The sequence below is a fragment of the Lipotes vexillifer genome, unplaced genomic scaffold (assembly GCF_000442215.2).
Source record: "Lipotes vexillifer unplaced genomic scaffold, Lipotes_vexillifer_v1.1 scaffold559, whole genome shotgun sequence".
Lineage (NCBI taxonomy): Eukaryota > Metazoa > Chordata > Mammalia > Artiodactyla > Lipotidae > Lipotes > Lipotes vexillifer.
The window spans coordinates 1,406,147-1,425,781 of NW_006781351.1; the positions used below are offsets into that span (position 1 = coordinate 1,406,147).

General features: G+C 35.4%; 1 protein-coding gene across 2 annotated transcripts in view; it reads right to left on the bottom strand.

Annotated features, from left to right (window-relative positions):
• Window positions 1–19,635, bottom strand: part of AEBP2 (AE binding protein 2) — a 54,892-nt gene that overhangs the window by 12,651 nt on the left and 22,606 nt on the right. For both annotated transcript variants that reach the window (XM_007454601.1, XM_007454602.1), the window contains exons 3-4: window positions 15,735–15,842; window positions 703–889 (exon numbers count right to left, since the gene is read on the bottom strand). In XM_007454601.1, coding sequence (XP_007454663.1) covers window positions 703–889; window positions 15,735–15,842 — 295 coding nt within the window. The remainder of the gene's footprint in view (window positions 1–702; window positions 890–15,734; window positions 15,843–19,635) is intronic.

The following is a 19,635-nucleotide window of genomic DNA, read 5'->3' on the forward strand; positions in this document are numbered from 1 at the left end:
CACTGGACCGCCAAGGAAGTCCCATAAATACATTTTTAATGCCAATGAGTCCACCAAAATTCTTTCTAACTCTCAATGCCACCAGTTATTAGCAACGTGACTTTGCACAAACTGCTTGATCTACCTTAGACTGTTTCCTTATTTGAGAAATGGAAATATAACACCTACAGATTATGAATAAGTAAAATAAATGTATATGAAAAATGCCTTCAGTCATAATGCAGTTTAGATTAATATGCTTACACCATTTTTTAAAAAATAAATTCACAAACTTAGAGTAAGCAATCTTTTAGTATGATCACAACAAAGTTAAACATTGAAGATTTGATAAAAACATTTTTAAAATTTCTATTTTTATCCCACTAATATTATTATAAACGTGTTGTTTTTATTCCTAGTAAAAACACTGTTCAAAGTAAGGAAAAAGAATTTATTATTTTACAGTTGTGGAGCTTTCTAATATATGTAAAATATCTCAAGATCATCTGTAATTAAAAAGTAAATTTGAGGGCTTCCCTAGCTACTAGAGGTAAAACATACATCACTGAATTCTCACAGTGAAAGACCAAGATCCTATCTGTTCATTACTGTTAACAAAAATAGATAAGCAGAGTTGAAGAATGGTAAAAACTGAATTTGCATGAAAGCCCAAGACAAAAACAAAACCATCTAATACACACTGATTTTCAGTGAAACACTTACGTAATGAGCGTCGTCTTTTGTTCTTTAATTTCCTCCTTTTGTTCATTCCAGCTTTAGAAGGAGATTCTTCTTTGGCCTTTGGCTGGCTAGAAACTTTTGACGAGTTCTGCTGACTGAAGTGTGTGGGTACATGGCGAGCTAGCCCTCCCTGAGAAGCAAAGCTGGCATTGCAGCCACCAACAACACACTAAATTAAAAAAAAAAAATGTCAGGGATGCTGTACAGGATAGAAGCAAAATATGAACAAGTGAATATTTCATATTTTCAGAAGTAAATCAGTAACACTACAGAACTAATTCCAGAAAGGATCTATGAGGGACTAGTACAACCCTTGCACTTTATAGGCTGCACAAAATAATACAGATTAAGCAGTGACAGAGCCTGGAAAATTTCAAGACTCCTTAGTTTACTGCTCTTCCCACCATGTGCAAGACAAAAATAGTGGAATCTTCTTCACAGAAAAATCTGGAGTTTAATCACTTTTCTAAGAGGAGCAGTAAGTTGTTTTCACATCAAAGAATAAGATAATCGAACAATTACTGGGATTCCTGGATTTTCAGTTATTTTTATTTTAAGATACATGCTACTTCAGGGAGTTCCCCAGTGGCCTAGTGGTTATGATTCCGGGCTTTCACCGAGTTCAATCCCTGGTCAGGGAACTGAGATCCCGCAAGCTGCGGAGCCACAAGAAAAAAAAAAAAAAAAAAATATATGCTATAACGATCCCCAAATAGCAAAATCCACAGCTGGATTGCTGGTGGCCTTCTATTAGTAATTTATTGAAGTTGCTTAGTTTCTGACTTGAAAACAAAACCTCAAGTACGCAAATTTGCCACGTATGCTACTAAATGTATCCATCACATTATTCCCAGGTGGTTCAACTTAATTACATTTTTCTAGATAATACCACAAAAAAAATCCACATGCTTCCAGGCTCTTTCTTTCAATCTAGGTACCGTACCTCTACCATTTTAAACTTCTAAAATCACACTACAACCCTCTCTTAGTTGAGATTATAACTTTATTCACAAAATCTCTCTAAATCTGCCCACGTGAAAGGGAGCTCATCCTCTTTTGAGGACATCCTCACACTTTCAGAGCATAATTAGATAATTTATCCTAACTCATCTTTTCCATGCATTTTGAAGGCAGGAACATACTTTCATGAATATATATATATTACCAGAAGCATCTTGCAAATCACAGGTATTTCTAAATACACTGGCTTATAGATTCTGATAAAAATCAATGCTAAGACATTTCACAGCAAAATCCTTATATAGTGCCATTAATAATTATTCTATTTATTTCAATATACAAGAGACATGTTATGGGCTCTAACTGTACTCAGAATTGCTAACAAAAGGTTAAGAGGCAGAGGAATGACTCAAGATTTTAGTTCAAATACTTACCTATTCTATATTCAGTACTATGTAAGATGCTAGAAGTATAAGGATGATTAAGATACAGTTCTTGCCCTGAAAGTGCTTACATGGGATCTGCAAGACATACCTACAAAGCAACAACTTCAAAGGACTACAGTCAGGGGTAAGGCACACAGTGTTATGGGAACCCTGAAAAGAAGCAATTAGCCATATTCAGTGCTTACCAATTCATTTAATTCTTACAATCCTATCAATAGTGTGGTCCTCAGATAGCCTACATCAAGAATGTTCAGCTACAGATTCTGACCATGAGAAGTTTAGCATCTAACAGATGCTGAATTCTTAGAATTTAAAAACTTACTACATGTATTTTGAGTACCAGAAAAGAATAATGGTTTTTAAAGTTTGTCTTCTGTAGATTACCACATTGCCATAGAACACCAGTCTACTACAGAAGCCACTAGCCAGATGCTGCTACTTAACATTTTAAATAAGGCTACTATAAGAAACTGAACTTTTATTTTTATTTAATTTTATTAATTTTTTTGAGGTGAATTTCACATAACATACCATATTAAAGTATACAATTCAGTGGTATTCAGTGTATTCACAATGTATAAACAAATACAAGGTTATACAAGGATAGCTCCACATCCTTGCCTTGTTATTTTCCATTTATTTTATTAAAACCATCCTAGTGAGTATGAAGTGTTATCTCATCATGGTTTTTATTTGTATTTCCTTAATAACTGTTTTAATTTTTAATTTAAAACCTGATATTCAGTTTAACTACTGAAAAACTTTTAAATATGTTTGGAAAACTTGAGTGTGTGAATCTACTACTCCAACTGCAAATTTTATGAAATCTAAATACAGATGAAGATGCGGGGGGCGTTAAGAGTTTGGGATTAACAAATACACACTACTATGTATAAAACAGATAAACAACAAAGCCTACTGTGTAGCAAGGGAACTATATTTAATATCTTGTAATAACCAATAATGGAAAATAATCTGAAAAACAATATATATACATTTTATATATACGTATGCATAACTGAATAACTTTGCTGTACACTTGTAGCTAACACAACACTGTAAATTAACAATACTTCGATTTTTAAAAAATGGTTAAAAAAATAAAATAAAGATGAATTGTTTAGCACCTGAATTAAGAGTGCTGAAGTAGAATTGCCCTAATGGGTTAGTTTTGCACCATCCAATACATTTTAGTCATTAGACACATACAGCTACTGAGCACTTAAATTGTGGCTAGTCCAAATTAAAAAGTGTTGTAAGTATAAAATACACACCAAATTTGGAAGATTTAGTACCAAAAAAGCAGAACATCTTATTAATTATACTGTATATTGATAAGATGCTGAAATGATATAATTGGTTAAGTCAAAGATAAATTATTTTCACTTTTTTCAATTATTTTTAACACAGCACTGGAAAATTTTAAACAACACATTTGGGTCACACATATTTCTATTTTACAGTACTGCCATAGACTAAGCCATGCAGTACTTATTTTTCTTTTCAATTTTAGACGGCATCCCTGTATTTCCTAACACCTATCCTAAAAACATACTTTAGGGCTTCCCTGGTGGCACAGTGGTTAAGAATCTGCCTGCCAATGAGGGGGACACAGGTTCAAGCCCTGGTCCGGGAAGATCCCACATGCCGCAGAGCAGCTAAGCCTGTGCACCACAACTACTGAGCCTGCGCTCTAGAGCGCGCGAGCCACAGCTACTGAGCCTGCGCTCTACAGCCCGCGAGCCACAACTACTGAAACCCGTGTGCCTAGAGCCTGTGCTCTGCAACGAGAAGCCACCGCAATGAGAAGCCCACACACCACAATGAAGAGTAGCCCCCGCTCACCGCAACTAGAGAAAGCCCACGTGCCAGCAACGAAGACCCAACGCAGCCAATAATAAATGAAATAAATAAATTTTAAAAATAAATGAATAAATAATAAAAACATACTTTAAATAAGCATAATTTGTGTCCCATGTGTCAAGATACTTCAAGGAATACAATATAAATAAAACAGTCTTTGCCCTTGGATTCCCAGTTTAGTACTGGTTATTCAAAAAACTTTGTTGAGAAACTCCACATTTCAAATTTTAGAACTGCTTGCTACGTGACTACAGTTAAAGCAGCAATGATAATAACAGTTCAGATCCAAGTCCTCAGGTTTAAACTGAAAGGGATTTTGTGATATGAATCCACCCAGGATTATCCTTAATTACAAGGGCCCAAACAGGCTAACAGATTCATTTTGTCCTGGGTTCCTTCAAAACTGTAAAGAATAAGCCCTGGTAGTATCTAGAAGTGAGAGAGTAAATATCGCCAAGTTTATTTTAATCCGCAATGATTCAAAGCTCAGGACATAAAATCAATAATGAGAATTCTAATAGAAAATTGTTTTATCTTTGATTTTGATTATTCATCAGTCAAGAATAAAAAATAAATCTAAAAAAGAAAATATAGAAAGTACAATGAGAATTTAGAATGAGAGAAAAAGAGTACTTTTAATGAAAAGCAATACAACAGAATCACACACCTTTCACTAAAATACAAATTCTTTTACCCTAATAGAGAAAGTAATTTTAAGCACCATCTAATCAATATTCCACTCATTTAGTGTCTATCCCAGAGAACAAGGTGAGAGACAAATCTGCTGCCTCAAATGGTCTTAGTACCTTCACTCCTCTTAACACAAGCATTTCATGGTGCTGAGTGATCTTACTGTTCAAATATTCAATGTTTCACCCACACATACAACAATGACTACAGAACTCAAGCTACCACACATGGTGCTCTGGTTTAAAAAAAAAAAGCCTGTTTCAACAATCAGGGAAAAAACTGGTTGTTGGACATTGAGTGTTTTAAATGTTCTGTCTCCCAAATCCACTGAAACATTCAATATGTCAGCTACTCTTGTGGGCAAGTAGCTGTTATAAAATTTGAAACGTGGAATGAGTTTTTTCAAACAGATTTGTTCAAATGAAGCAACACTAAGACTGTCTTTGCTAGTACAAAGACTGTCTTATTCATACTCATATTCCCATTAAATAGTATGAAAATCTACAAGGGGCGACTGAAACATAGAGCAGAAAACACCAGTTTCACAGGAGACATGGTAGTATTTATTAGCAGGTAATCTAAAGGAAAACAAAAATTTCAGGTAGAAACGTTGGTTTCTTAGTTTTGACAAATGCACCACAGAATGTGAGATGATAAGATCAGGGGAAAAAACTTGGGTGATGGTACATGGGTACCCTCTGTACCATCTTTGCAACCTTTCTGTAACTCTAAAATCTTTCCAAAACAAAAAGCTTTTAAGATTCTCAGGTAGAAAGCACAGCCTATACAAAAGCACAGTGAGGGCAAAATGTGACCCATTTGAGATCTACAAGTAATATGGTATGGCTGGAACACAATTTCCTATGAAGGTAAAGTAAGGGAATGAATGAGAGTAGAGAAGCAGGTGAATATCAGATATGATATTATGCATCAGGCTAAGCAATAGATTTTAATTTAGAGAGGAGTTATCAAGGATTTCAAATAGTAATAACTAAGTGAACCTTAGAAGAACTGGGAATAATAGAGTGAGAAGTAGTAATAATATTCAAAATACCCTGAGAGGCAAAGCAAATCGATAGGATTTGCTAATGCATGGGGTGGGGGGGGCAGTATAGGAAAAGTTAAGAGAAGAATCAAGAATATTTCAGGGCTCTTAAAGTCAGGGTAAGTGGATGGAAGATCTTACTATTTACTGAGTCTAAAATAGAACCACGTTTGAAATGGAAAACCAAGATTCTGTACATGTTAAGTTCAAAATGCCCTATTAGGCATCCAAGCTGAATATTCTATTCTAGAATCCAAGAGGGAAAGTCAGGGCTAGAGGTAATCTGGGAGTAATCAGAATATACACAGTATTTAAAACCAAAGGACTAGATAAAATAAGAACCCCTAGGGTGAGGATTTTTGACAGCACTCTCCAACATTTAGAAGTCAGGCAGAACAGGGGTCAGCAAAGCAGACTGGGAAGAAGCAGCCACTGAGTTTGGGTGGGGATGAACAATAGGCAAGTGTGATATCAAGGAGGCCCAGGGAAGAAAGAGTAAAAACAAGATCCCATATGCAACATGCACATAGTAAACATATACATCTTTCTTCCCCTGTGCCTTTTTTCCTCCTTTCAATGAGCACTGAATTGGTGACCTCATTTACCAGAGAAATATTGCTTAGTTATCAGCTTTTATAACTAACAAAGTTCACCTAGTGTTATAATAAGCGGCATTTCTCTTACAGGTCCCCCCATAAGAGAAACATCTTGTAAACAGAAGTTCTTAAGCCTGGGTACACACCCAAATCACCAAAAAGATTTCTTTAAATATATCAATGACTGGCAGCACATCCCAGAGATTCTAATTTAATTGGTCATGGGTGCAACTCAGGCACCAGAATTTGAATACCGAGTGGCACAGCTCATACAGTTAAAAAAAGAACTAGCTCTTGATTCTTACCAGATTTCCAAATAATGAGATCCCTACCATTCTCAACAGTGACCAATCGGTTTTTCATTTCTGGAGGGGAGAGGAATCACCTTTTGTTTTTCAGTATCATCATGTTCACTGCAGCTATTTTCCTTATTTTACTCAAACTGTACCATCTTTGGTCAGTGGGAGCCTCCTAAAAACTGTCTGCCAAGGCTAGGGAACATGAGAGCTTCAAATACACAGACACACAGATACATACAAAAAGGTAAAGGAGAATTAAAGCTAGAACAGGGTGCTTAAAGCTTTGTGTTATTGCAGAGAATGTCTGTTGAAAAGCAAAAGATTCTCACCCAAAAAATATATATATACACATATATATAGCTTAAAAAGATAAATATATATATAATTTTAAAATGTATTTTATACATATATCTGTGAGGTGATGGAGGGAATACTTTCACAACTGACTAATGCATATCAAATCATCACGATGTACACTTAAAGTATCTTACAATTTTATTTGTCAATTATACCTCAACAAAGCTGGGGGGGAAAGCAAAAGATTTTTTAAATTATCAGTATCGACTAACATTATAAAACAGGTTACAAAGGAACTGAAGAAGGAAATTACTGCATCACCCATCACAGTGAATGATATATTATTAGCATCACTATGTCCTGTAAAAATTACCAGAATTTGCCTGTTGTGCACAACTGTAAGCCACCCACAGTAATAAAGATATAATAGTTTAAGTCTGGTTTGATAAAATTTCTTTCTTCTTCATCGACAATTCAGGCTAGGTTCTTGATTCCAAAACACCTAAAAGGATTGTCTATTCCATGTATAAGGCCTGAAAGAAAATCTGAGTTTTTCAAGCAATACTCTATCACAATTAGAAGTCATTCAGATGTGTCACTATTATGAACGAAGCCAATCATGTTGAGCTGCTGGAGACTAGTTGCTGAGGAAAACTTACAATAAATTCATTAACCCATGACAACTAAGTGACTGCAAGTACTGTGTTCAAAGTAAACAGAAATACTAGAGTAGGCGAGAAACATGTAGGAAGAAAAAAAAAACTATGGAGCCTATCTGAAAAGTACAACTATGTAATTTCTAACATACTATACAAATTTGTCCAGACAAGCCACTGCCACACTGGCAAAAAAGGAAATCAAAACAATCACCAAACATGCTATGTATGACTAACTTTTATTTTCTTCAGTTAAGTAAAATATTTCTGAGCATGGTGAGTTGAAGCCAATTAGCCATGATAAAGCTTAATACCAAATGACTAAGAATAATCAAAATCACATTAAAAAAAAAAAAGACCAGAGAATAGTTGAAAGAATTCCAAAATCCTAGTCCTATAAACACATGTAAGGTTTTCCAAACCTTTAATAATAAAAGGTTTCACTACATTTAACAAAATGGCAGCAGCAACTCCCCTTCACACAAACTCTAAATGCACATACAAAGCAAGGGTATATATACAAAACAAAGTGAATATGGGGAGAAGCTGGGGTGGAAGGTGCTTATCTAGGAATAATCTTTGCACTTTAATTATAAAAGATAAACATTATTAAAAGAAAAAACTATATTTACATTTTAGGAGTATGTTTGATTTTACAAGACTAAAATTTCATAACGAGCTGACATGATCAATTATTTTCATATGACATTAACTTCTTCTCAAGCACAAAACAAACAAGTTTAAGAAACATCAAATGTAACTTAAACCTAAATGACACATCCATGACTTTCATTTATTTCCCATGTCAACCCAGTTAGGTCTTACAGACTTCCAGTTTCTACCCTTTCCCATTACCAACACTCCAATGGACTTTTACAATCTGAATCTTTAGACAGTTGCTCCAGAAGCCACATGAGCAAATATTGATAAATATATAAAAATCTGTATTAGATGAGCATCAAAATGATAGTCATGTATTATAAGCCAAAGAATAACATAGGGCTTCCCTGGTGGCGCAGCGGTTAAGAATCCACCTGCCAGTGCAGGGGACACATGTTCGAGCCCTGGTCCAGGAAGATCCCACATGCCGCGGAGCAACTAAGCCCGTGCGCCACAACGAGTAAGCTTGCACTCTAGAGCCTGCAAGCCACAACTACTGAGCCCTCGTGCCATAACTACTGAAGCCCGCGTGCCTAGAGCCCATGCTCTGCAACTAGAGAAGCCACCGCAATGAGAAGCCTGTGTACTGCAACGAAGAGTAGCCCCCACTCGCCGCAACTAGAGAAAACCCACGTGCAGCAACAAAGACCCAACGCAGCCAAAAATTAAATAAATTTAAAAAAAAGAATAACATAATACATAAGTCATTCTGTAGATAGATGATTGACTGACTGATAGAATAAAGAGCAGAAAGCGCTGAAAGTAGAATGTCAACTTATAAACTTAGATGAGAAGAGAGAAAAACTCATTTTGTGACCCTCATAGTAATAAATGATTCAGGCAAGAAACATTAATGGATACTAAAACTAGTTCTAATGGGGAACAATATATTCATATAGTTCAAAGTATCTCTCCAAAAATTAATCATTAATTGTAAAGGGACAAATAATAAGTTTACAGTAGAGGACCTGGCAAATTCCACCTTAACCAAGTGATGCTAGGTAATTTCATCCACGATGGAACAAACTCTCATCAAGTGTCCCCTGAAGTGATACAGTGACAATTTTATTCTATTTTCATCAAAAATGCATAAACTGAATCTGATCACATCAAACAACCCCCAACTGGGGAACATACTACAAAATATTTATACTTTTCAAAAATATTAGTGCTATAAAAGATAAAGACAGGCTGAGGAAACTCTAAGTTTCAAGGAGTCATGAAAACTAAATGTAATGCATGATCCTCAATTGGATTCTAAACCAAGGGGGGAGAAAAAGGGCTATGAAGGACATTATTGGGACAATTAGTGAAATCTGAATAGCTGATGGCATTAATGTTAAATTTCTGGAACTTGGTAACTGTACTAAGGTTATGTAAATGAACGTCCTTGCTCTTAGGAAATAACACACACTGAAGTATCTAGGGATACGGCTCCTCTTAAATGGTTCCCCCAAAACAGTGTGTGTGTGTGTGTGTATGCATGTGTGCGCGCGTGTGCATGTGTATGAAGGAAAGAAGAGAGAGAGATGGGGGGAGGGAGATAGATGGAGAGATGAATGATGTACTGATAGATGGAAAGATACAGAGAAAGCAAATGTGGCAAAATGTTAACTGGTGAATCTGGCTGAAGGGTATACAGGAGTTCTTTACACATACATGTGTGAGAGAGAAATATATGGGAGTTCTTGTATCTCTTCTGCAAGTTGAAATTTTTCAAAATTAAAAGTTTAAAAAATCTGTGTTTTAGAAAAAGTACCATAAAAAGTCAAGAAAAAGGTCAAAATGGGGAAAATATTTAATTCCTATCACAGGAGGGCAATTTTTTCCTACTTTATAAAAAAGAATAATGAGCTCAAAAAGGATTTCCATTCTAAAAATACAAAATAATTAATACAGGGGAAAAATGATGTGAATATACAGAAAAGTATTTATACTGTATTTACACTGTATGTGTCTGCACTGTATATAAGTAGAAATGTGTTACCATATACCGGCAGATTGGTAAAGGTAAAATAGAATAACAAGCCTCAAGGTTGTTGAGAAACAGGCACTATACTATACACTGCTGGTAAGAATACAAATTGTTATGTTTTTCTGTAGGGGGAATAATACCTTTCAAAAGCAAGCCTAGACATATACCCTTTGACTGAGCAAAACAGCTTCTAGGAATTTATATTAGCTCACAAAAGTAGTTTATAAAAATGTGTTAACTGATTATATTGTGGAAAACTGGACCAACAAAATCCATCAAGGAATGATTAAATAAAATATGATAAACTATTACATAGAAAGATCATACAACCACTAAAAAGTTAATTTACTGACATGAAATGATGTCCAATACAAAACTAAAAAGGTAGGCTAGGAAATTCCTGGTCCAGAAATTAAGATACAGCAAGTCAAGCAACATGGCCCAAAAAAAAGAAAAAAAAAAAAGGTACAATACACGTAGGTTCAAAATGACCCCATTTATTTCTTTACTTTGTACATGTATGTTAAGAAGTCAAATATAATAGATAGTTAGATTATAGTCCCACTACCTTCTTATTTAAGCTTGTCAATGTCAAATTTTTTAATATGAAGCAAGCATAACCTTTATAACACACTTATTTCCATGTGACAGAGTGGAGGAAGAAAAGTGAGTCTACTAGGAACTAAGGAAAAGCTTTGCTGGCTGTGAACTCCCAAGGTCTGTCGTAGCCAGGCAACACTAGGCACTATACTAGCGCTTCCTTTCCCTATCCTCCATTCCTTTTATTTATTCAGGCTTCATTCTAAAGAATTAACAACTTTAAATGTTTTCAGTAAAGACAGTGCGCATTTTAAAAAATTTCTCATCAAGATGATTCTATCAATTATCCCACACACAAATCATCCAACCACAAAGCAGCCACACCGATGTTGTTTCAGATATGAACACAACTGAACTCTCTGGCAAGTGCTTGAAGACTATGGTAAAAATAAAAGACAAAAAATACAATGCAAACTCCTTATAATAATCAGATTCCAGGCTAATAGGTAATAAGAGATAAGAACAGTAATGCAAAGAAAACATTTTGCAACCAATTACTTGTATACTTAATTTCTAGAGAGTCCAAGCTCACTAGTCAGAATTTTTTTTTACATATTTTCAAATTGCCACCATAAAGTATAGTTAAATATATGAAACTACATGTTATTCCCTAAATAGTCCACTCATTCTTTTATGCTTCCTTTTCTTTCTTTCAAAAGTACATATTTCTGTAATTAGTGGTGATAGTTGCACAAACCTGTGAATACACTAAAAACTACTTAATTATACACTTGGTAAGTTTTATGATATGTAATTTTTTTTTTTTTTTTTTTTGCGGTAAGCGGGCCTGTCACCGTTGTGGCCTCTCTCGTTGCAGAGCGCAGGCTCCGGACGCGCAGGCTCAGCGGCCATGGCTCACGGGCCCAGCCGCTCCGCGGCATGTGGGATCTTCATGGAACGGGGCACGAACCCGCGTCCCCTGCATCGGCAGGCGGACTCTCAACCACTGCGCCACCAGGGAAGCCCCTGTAAATTATTTTATACACACACACACACACACACTTCTGAAATGACCTCCCTATTACCATGAGACAAAACTCTTAGCTCTGTTACGATCCTCCTCATCTTCATATACTGAGGGCTGGCAAAGATTTTTTAAATAGAATACAAGAAGCACTAACCGTAAAACTGATAAATTAGATTTCATTAAAACTAAAAACTGCTCTTCAAAAGATCTCATTAGGAAAGGTGAAAAGGATAACCAAAGACAGACTGGAAGAAGGCATTTACAATATACATATCTGACAAAGGACTTGTATCCAAAATATATACAAAATTTTACATAATAATAAAAGACAAATCATTCAATAAAATAATAGAAAAGGGCTTGAATAGGCACTTCACCCAAAAAAGGAAATTCAAATAGCCAGAAGCCCATGAAAATGTGTGCAACATATCATTACTCACCAGGGAAATAAAAATTAAAGCCACAGTGGGATCCCCCTACACCGACACCAGAATGGCTAAAATTAACAAGATGGCAAATACCAAAATACAGAGTAACTAAAACTCTCATTCACTGCTGGTGGTAATGTAAAGCGCTATGACCAATCTGAAAAAGAGTCTGTAGTTGCTAAAGCTAAATATGCCATATTCTATGACTCCGTAATTCCACTCCTAACGATACAACGAAGAGAAATGAAATGAGTACACGTGTGCCATCAGAAGACATGGAGAAGAGTGTGTTTAGGACAGCTTGATTAATAACAGGCAAAGACTAGAAACCCATGAGCAGAAGAATGGATAAACTATGGTTTATTGGACACTGGAATGCTACACAGCAGTTGTTTTTTTTTAATGACTGATACCTACAAGGACAAATCTCACCGCTATTTTGTTGAGTGAAAAAAAGCCAGACACAAAAGTTCATACAACTAAGCCAGGATGACAGAAACCGTAACATGGCCTGGGGGAAGGAGTAGAGGATGGAGGGGGATAGACTGGGAAGGGACATTAAGCAACTTGGTTTTACTGAAAATACTCTTCATCAGAATGGTAGTTACACAGGTGCATACAAACATACGAAACAAACCTTTAAAGTGCTGAACACTTAAGGGTACTTTAAATACTTTATTGTACATTATATCATGTTACAACTAAAAAAATTTTTTTCAAAGGGACTTGCCTCAAGCATCTTCACCTCATCACCTCCTCTCTATAGCCAACTCCCACTCACCTCCTACTACTGTTTTCCAGCCCCATTCATCACTAATTCATGTTTCCAGAGAACCTTTTGAAGGTCACTATAGTGACCTATAGTGACATTTCACTACTTAAATCTACTTACATCTGTATAAACCTAAAGATGTTAAGTTCCCTGAAGGGCAGAGGCCTGCCTTTCCTACTCACCTTGCTTCCCAAATGCCTAGCACGTTGCCATGTACTGCAGACATCAAAAAATGTTTTTTTGATTCAAATGATTCCTATGACTTATAGAAAAATGCCTCACTAAATCACACTCCTTAACTTTTGTCTTTTAAAGACATTTTCTTTCCCCCTCTCCAATGGGAATCTTCTCTAGTTTCTAAAAAGAGATCTGGGGGGGGGAAATCCATTTGTACAGGCTGTGAAATTAACCTGAACATCATAATCGACCAGCAACAGAATTGCTGCCTTAAAGAAAAATATACGGAAATACAATGAGAAAGGAAATGATTCTTTAACAACAATAATCTCTTACATTTACTAGCTATATACTGTACAACTCTATGAGGTAACTATTATTACCAGTTACGTGTTTAGATGGGAAGTTCAAAAAACTGTCCCAGGTCACATACTTCAGGGCCAGGATCTGTAGTATGACTACAGGGAAGACTAGGGGGTTAACATTATAGGACCCACATGCCAACAGAAAGCTCAATAAGACTATTTTAAAAAGAACAAAAAAAAAAGAAATCCAAATGGTTAAACATATGAAAAGATGCCCTACTTCATCAATAACAAAGGAAAAGCAAAACTACATCAGGGGAGGGAATTCCCTAACGGTCCAGTGGTTAGGACCTGGCACTTCCACTGCATGGGCCTGGGCTTTGATCCTTGATCAGGGAACTAAGATCCTGCAAGCTATGAGGCGCGGCCAAAAAATAAAAATAAAAAACTACATCACGATGCAATTTCTCATCTATTAGATGGGCAAAACCACAAAAGTTTGACAACAGCCTCTTAGCAAAGCTGTGAAGGCAGACGCTGTAACATTGCTGATGAGGGCACAACCCCTACAGAGGGCAGTTTGGCAATATTTATCAAAATTACCAATGCTTATATAGCCTTTGATCCAACCACTCACATCATTTTGGGAATTTCTCCTACATATACGATTACACATGTACAAAATGACATATGTTCAAAGATTTATCACTGCAGTACTATTTGCAACAGGAAAAGACTAAAATCAACCCAAGTATCTACACAAGTTTGCTTAAATAAACTGCTACAGCAACACAATGCAATACTGTGAAACTGTTAAAAAAGAGAATATTGTCTATGAACAGATATGAAAAGATCTCTACTAGAAAGTATGTTACAAAAGCAAGGTACATGGGCTTCCCTGGTGGCGCAGTGGTTGAGAATCTGCCTGCTAATGCAGGGGACACGGGTTCGAGCCCTGGTCTGGGAAGATCCCACATGCCGCGGAGCAACTAGGCCCGTGAGCCACAACTACTGAGCCTGCGCGTCTGGAGCCTGTGCTCCGCAACAAGAGAGGCCGCGATAGTGAGAGGCCCGCGTACCGCGATGAAGAGTGGCCCCCGCTCGCCGCAAATAGAGAAAGCCCTCGCACAGAAACGAAGACCCAACACAGCAAAAGTAAATAAATAAATTACTAAACTCCCACCCCCAACATCTTAAAAAAAAAAAAAAAGCAAGGTACACATACATACAATAAAAATGTTAATAACGGGAAACTTGGTATAGGACATACAATAACTCTGCAATCTTTGTAATATTTCTATAAATCTAAAACTGCTCTAAAATAAAAGGCTTATAAAAAATAAGATACAGACAGTATATAGTTTATTAGATTTTGTGTAAAAGGAAGGAGAATGATCCTACATATGTATCTGCTTGTAGTTTCATAAAGAATTCACTACTAACTAAGAACAATGGTTATATATTCAGGGGAGCGAAAATAAGGAACAAGAAAGGGAGCAAGATTTCTCAATTAAATTTTTTCTTTATAATTTTTTAAAATTGTTAATGATTGTCTTTTCCAAAAAAATTAAGTAATTTTTAAAAAAACAACTCTACAAGAATAATCTCTTTCTCTAACGAAACCCAAGGGAAGTTTCTGGCACAGTATTTATATACCAGCAGATACTGTGTTAACTTATGAAACTTCTTTAAATACAAACTTTTAATCTCTATAGTATATGCTTTCCATAGTTACAGACCAAACTATTTTAACTTTTAATGAGGATAAAAGGAAAAATGGTTTTTACAGAAAATTGCTCTTTGTACAGATTTCCCCAAATACATCTATTTGACACGGTAATTTATGACTGAGCTCAGTAGCATGACCTCAAAACTGAGTGAAAAGAATCAAATCCCTTAATGTTCTACAATTTTATTTTTTCATATAATAATCGGTACTGTTTGCTAATAATAAGGTTCAAACCTATGACAGTGAGAAAATATAATTAGAGCACGAGGTATTAACCACAACCAAGCAATTTTAAAGACATACATTCAAGTCACTGATCTGCACACTAGCTGTTTTCAAGACCCTACCTTCACAGTGACTTTTTTCTGGTCTTCAAATTTTAAAAATTAGATTAAATTATCTTTACCTTCATCTATTTTATAAATTCCATGCATCTATGGGAATGTTAAAACAAATGGTTCTTTAAAAAACTTTTAGAAGGGCAAAAGTATGCCCATTAAAAAACATGTTAACTTGAAGTGAAGAAAAAACTCACATACACTTACTTACCTTAAAAGGTTTGTCTCCACTGTGTGTCAGCATATGCCTCTGTAACCAACTCTGACTGGTTGACGGAGTGTTATATACTTTACAACCTTTCCATAAGCAAACAAACACCTGTTAAAAGAAGAGCCATAATTGTTTTCATCACTTATTTCAACAAGGACTTTTATTCCTTGTAAATTCAAACAAACATGCTGGAAGTCTTCAATTCACAAAGAGACATTTATTGTACAAGTCAATCAAAATGCTTATTGTAGATAAACTTTCTGAACTTCCAGAATGAGAGGCATAGTTTTAACCCTTCCCCATTAAGGCTGCTGTCCATTCCCTCAATAAGGAACTGATACACCAATCCCAAAGTGCCATTCAGAAGGAAATATACAAAATATTAACAATATAGCCCTAGGAACTAGAACCATGGACCATTATTTACATTTTTTGTATTTACTGCATGGGGGAACAAGCATGTATTAATTGTAAATATCAGAAATATATTAAGGTATAAAGAAACAATGAAAATAAATCAAAAGAGTCAATTGGTGGACACTCATTCAAAGAATGAGTAAACAAATTATCCAATTAGTCTTTCTGCTCTTGATTTCCTATTCTCAAATGTATACTAACACTACTTATGTTTATATTGTTCTACTTATTAAAAATGATTTCCAATTATCTTGCTTATGAAGCAAAATCTAATACAGAATGTTAAAATTAATATAGTTGCAAAAGGAATGTCACGAGATACTTCTATCATCATAATAGATCCACATTCTTGGGTCCAGGCAACTGAGTATGACTGGGTTAACAACTAACAACATAATCTTTTTCCTACCATTGAGGTATCAATTTTTTGACCGATTCTATTTTTAGCAAACTGAACACTGAAAACTGCTCCCCATCATCAGTAAAAGAAGTACGAATCTACTGTAACCGCTGCCTTCAAAAAACCATATATAGGCTCTGTTCTTTTCTAAGGTTAGAACAATTATAAATAGAGCCACACTCTGAAGATTATAATGTACTACATACAGAACAGAACAAAGATACACACAGGACTGAGGAAACAATCATTAAACAGTAAGTGTAAAATAAAATTTTTTAGAAGTCTAGAAAAACAGTCTAAAGTAACTGAGATCTATTTTTACTCAAAATCATTTTACAACAAGACAACACTGCTACTGCTGTTTGATATGCTTAAAGAATGTTATCGCATATCTTGATTCTACAACAGATTTGCTGGTTTCGTTTAGTTAAGCAGATATTATAAGTCATAACATTTCCTCCTTGGTACTTAAAATTCCTGACCCTAATACATGTTTATAAAAGGATTCCTAAAGTTACCAGAATTAAAAGCTACTTTTTAAATGAATGTAGACAAAAATTTCTGTAGGTAAATTGTAAAACCCACTGCAAAACAGTACAATGCAACCTGTAAAAGTCTAATAAGCATGCATAAGGAAAATTCCATTACTATTAGTAAAGTAAAATCAGTCAAATATACTCAAATACAGAGCCAGTAAGCAGTATAATTTACATGCTCAAAGGGAGTGAAAGAAAGCCTACTTCTACTAATTAGATTCCTTCTGCAGTAAAATGATACAAAAAGATTGTATATTAAATAAGGGAGACACAATCTAAAGTCAGGAAGGGGTTGAATGGATGATCTCATGGTCCCTTTAAGCCCGTAGGAAAAAACTAGCTCAGTTTTTCACAAAATGTGAACATGTAAAAGGGAAGCAAATGTCTTTGATATTTATTTTGTCTCAAATCAGTCTGCTCTTTCAAGATCTGTCTAAAATGAAGGCTATAACTTTGTATCCCATAATTTTTAGCCACATTAAATGTGCTAACATTTTCAATTTCCTCTGTTAAAAGGTATTTAATAAACAGAGGACAAAATATTCAATAAACTGTCCAAATACAAGAATAAAATATTTCTCATTTCTTGCAAAAGATATGACCAACTTCATGTTGTGTTCAGGAGATACCAGACTGGCAATCAAAACACAAAGTAACCTCCTAAGATTGATTCCACTTCCTAGCAGCATTCGGATTTAACCATGAGAGTCTAAAAATATCATTTTAAATAACACAGAGGTAACTCATGAGTCTTTGAATAATAATATCCTATTATCGCCCCTCCTCAAAATCTCCCTCTGGCCCTCTTCCCTCAAACACACCAAAGAACATATACAAAAGTAAACTTAATAAAATGACACATGTAAAAGCACCCCTGGCAACAAGAAACATAAACAGATTTCTTTCTGGCAACTGTTTTTAAAGTAATAGTTAAGACAGAAAAAAACAGAACACTAATGGATCTTACGGAACCACTGAAATCCTACAAGATTAAGTTCCCTGCCTACCAAGACTTACGTGTATATTAAGAAGACACAGGGGTTTGAAATTTGATTAGTAAAACAGCTCAGCCTCGTTTCTGAAATCCAGTCATGCACAGAAGTATGAGTCCAAGAACACAATTCTATTTTACTTAACAAAAACGGTTAAATTTTTCTTGCTTTTTTATTTTTTTTAATAAATTTATTCAATTATGTTTGGCTGCGTTGGGTCTTCATTGCTGCGTGCGGGCTTTCTCTAATTGCGGTGAGCAGGGGCTACTCTTCGTTGCGGTGCGCAGGCTTCTCATTGCTGTGGCTTCTCTTGTTGCAGAGCACGGGCTCTAGACACATGGGCTCAGTAGTTGTGGCACACAGGCTTAGTTGCTCCCCGGCATGTGGGATCTTTCCAGACCAGGGCTCGAACCTGTGTCCCCTGCACTGGCAGCCAGATTCTTAACCACTGCGCCACCAGGGAAGTCCCTGTTTTTATTTTTTAAATACAAGAAAGTACTCTCATGATTCTTTTTAAAAAAGGTATATTCATAAAAGGTGTTTAAATGGTAAGTCCTTTTAATGTAGAATTAAGTATCCACCCACTTTGAAAGGGTCAGGAAAAACCTAAACTCCACCTGATTTCATCCTTCAAATATAAAGTCCACATGACATGGCAACATAAACAGCTTACTGGAAGGTAAAGAAGTTTCTAAGCTGTTATATGACAGTTTTGTTTTTCCCAGGGCAAAGATTAGAGTGGGATGAGAAAAAGAACAGGAATTAATATAGTATTTAGATCTTACTAACTTACTGCTCCAGAAAAACTGTCATCTTTCAGTAATTAGAAACATAAAATCCTGCAGAATTACTCATTTGTTTCTGTTCCATTATGACAGTTTAACACTTGGAGTAGAAAGAAGAGAAATAAAAATTCTTTAAAAATGTCATCAAAATCAGCTGTTTTCCACTATACATGAGGTATCTAGAATAGTCAATTTTATAGAGACAGAAAGCAGAAAAGTGGTTACCAGGGGTTAGCGGAAGAGACGATTAGTGAGTTATTGTCTAAAAGGTACAGATTTCAGTTTGGGATAATGAAAAAGTTCCAGAGAATGACAGTAGTGATGACTGCACAACAATGTGATGTACTTAATGCCACTGAACTGTACACTTAAAAACAATTTAAATGATTTCTTTTTAATTTCCCTTCCAAGAGGTCGTTTTAAAAAAAAATGTTCCAACCCACAACTACTCTATTGTAGATGAGATCGGGCGCGTTCAGGGTGGTACTGGCCGTAGACACAACTGTTCTATTTTAAAGCACAAACTAGATCAAGATTTCCTGTCTTATCTAGCAGTATCAAATTTTTCAAATTCTCATTCACATTTTCATTCTGAAAGCTTAAGTCTAGATATCAAAGACTGATATGTAGAAATAAATGGAAACTACTTCCTTCATTTAGCTGATCCTTTACGTTTGTAGTTTAGCAACTAATGTCCTTCAAAGATCAGGACATCTTTCTGAAGTCAAAATAGCATTACTCTTAAAATCAGCCAGAAAATCTTATTATTTG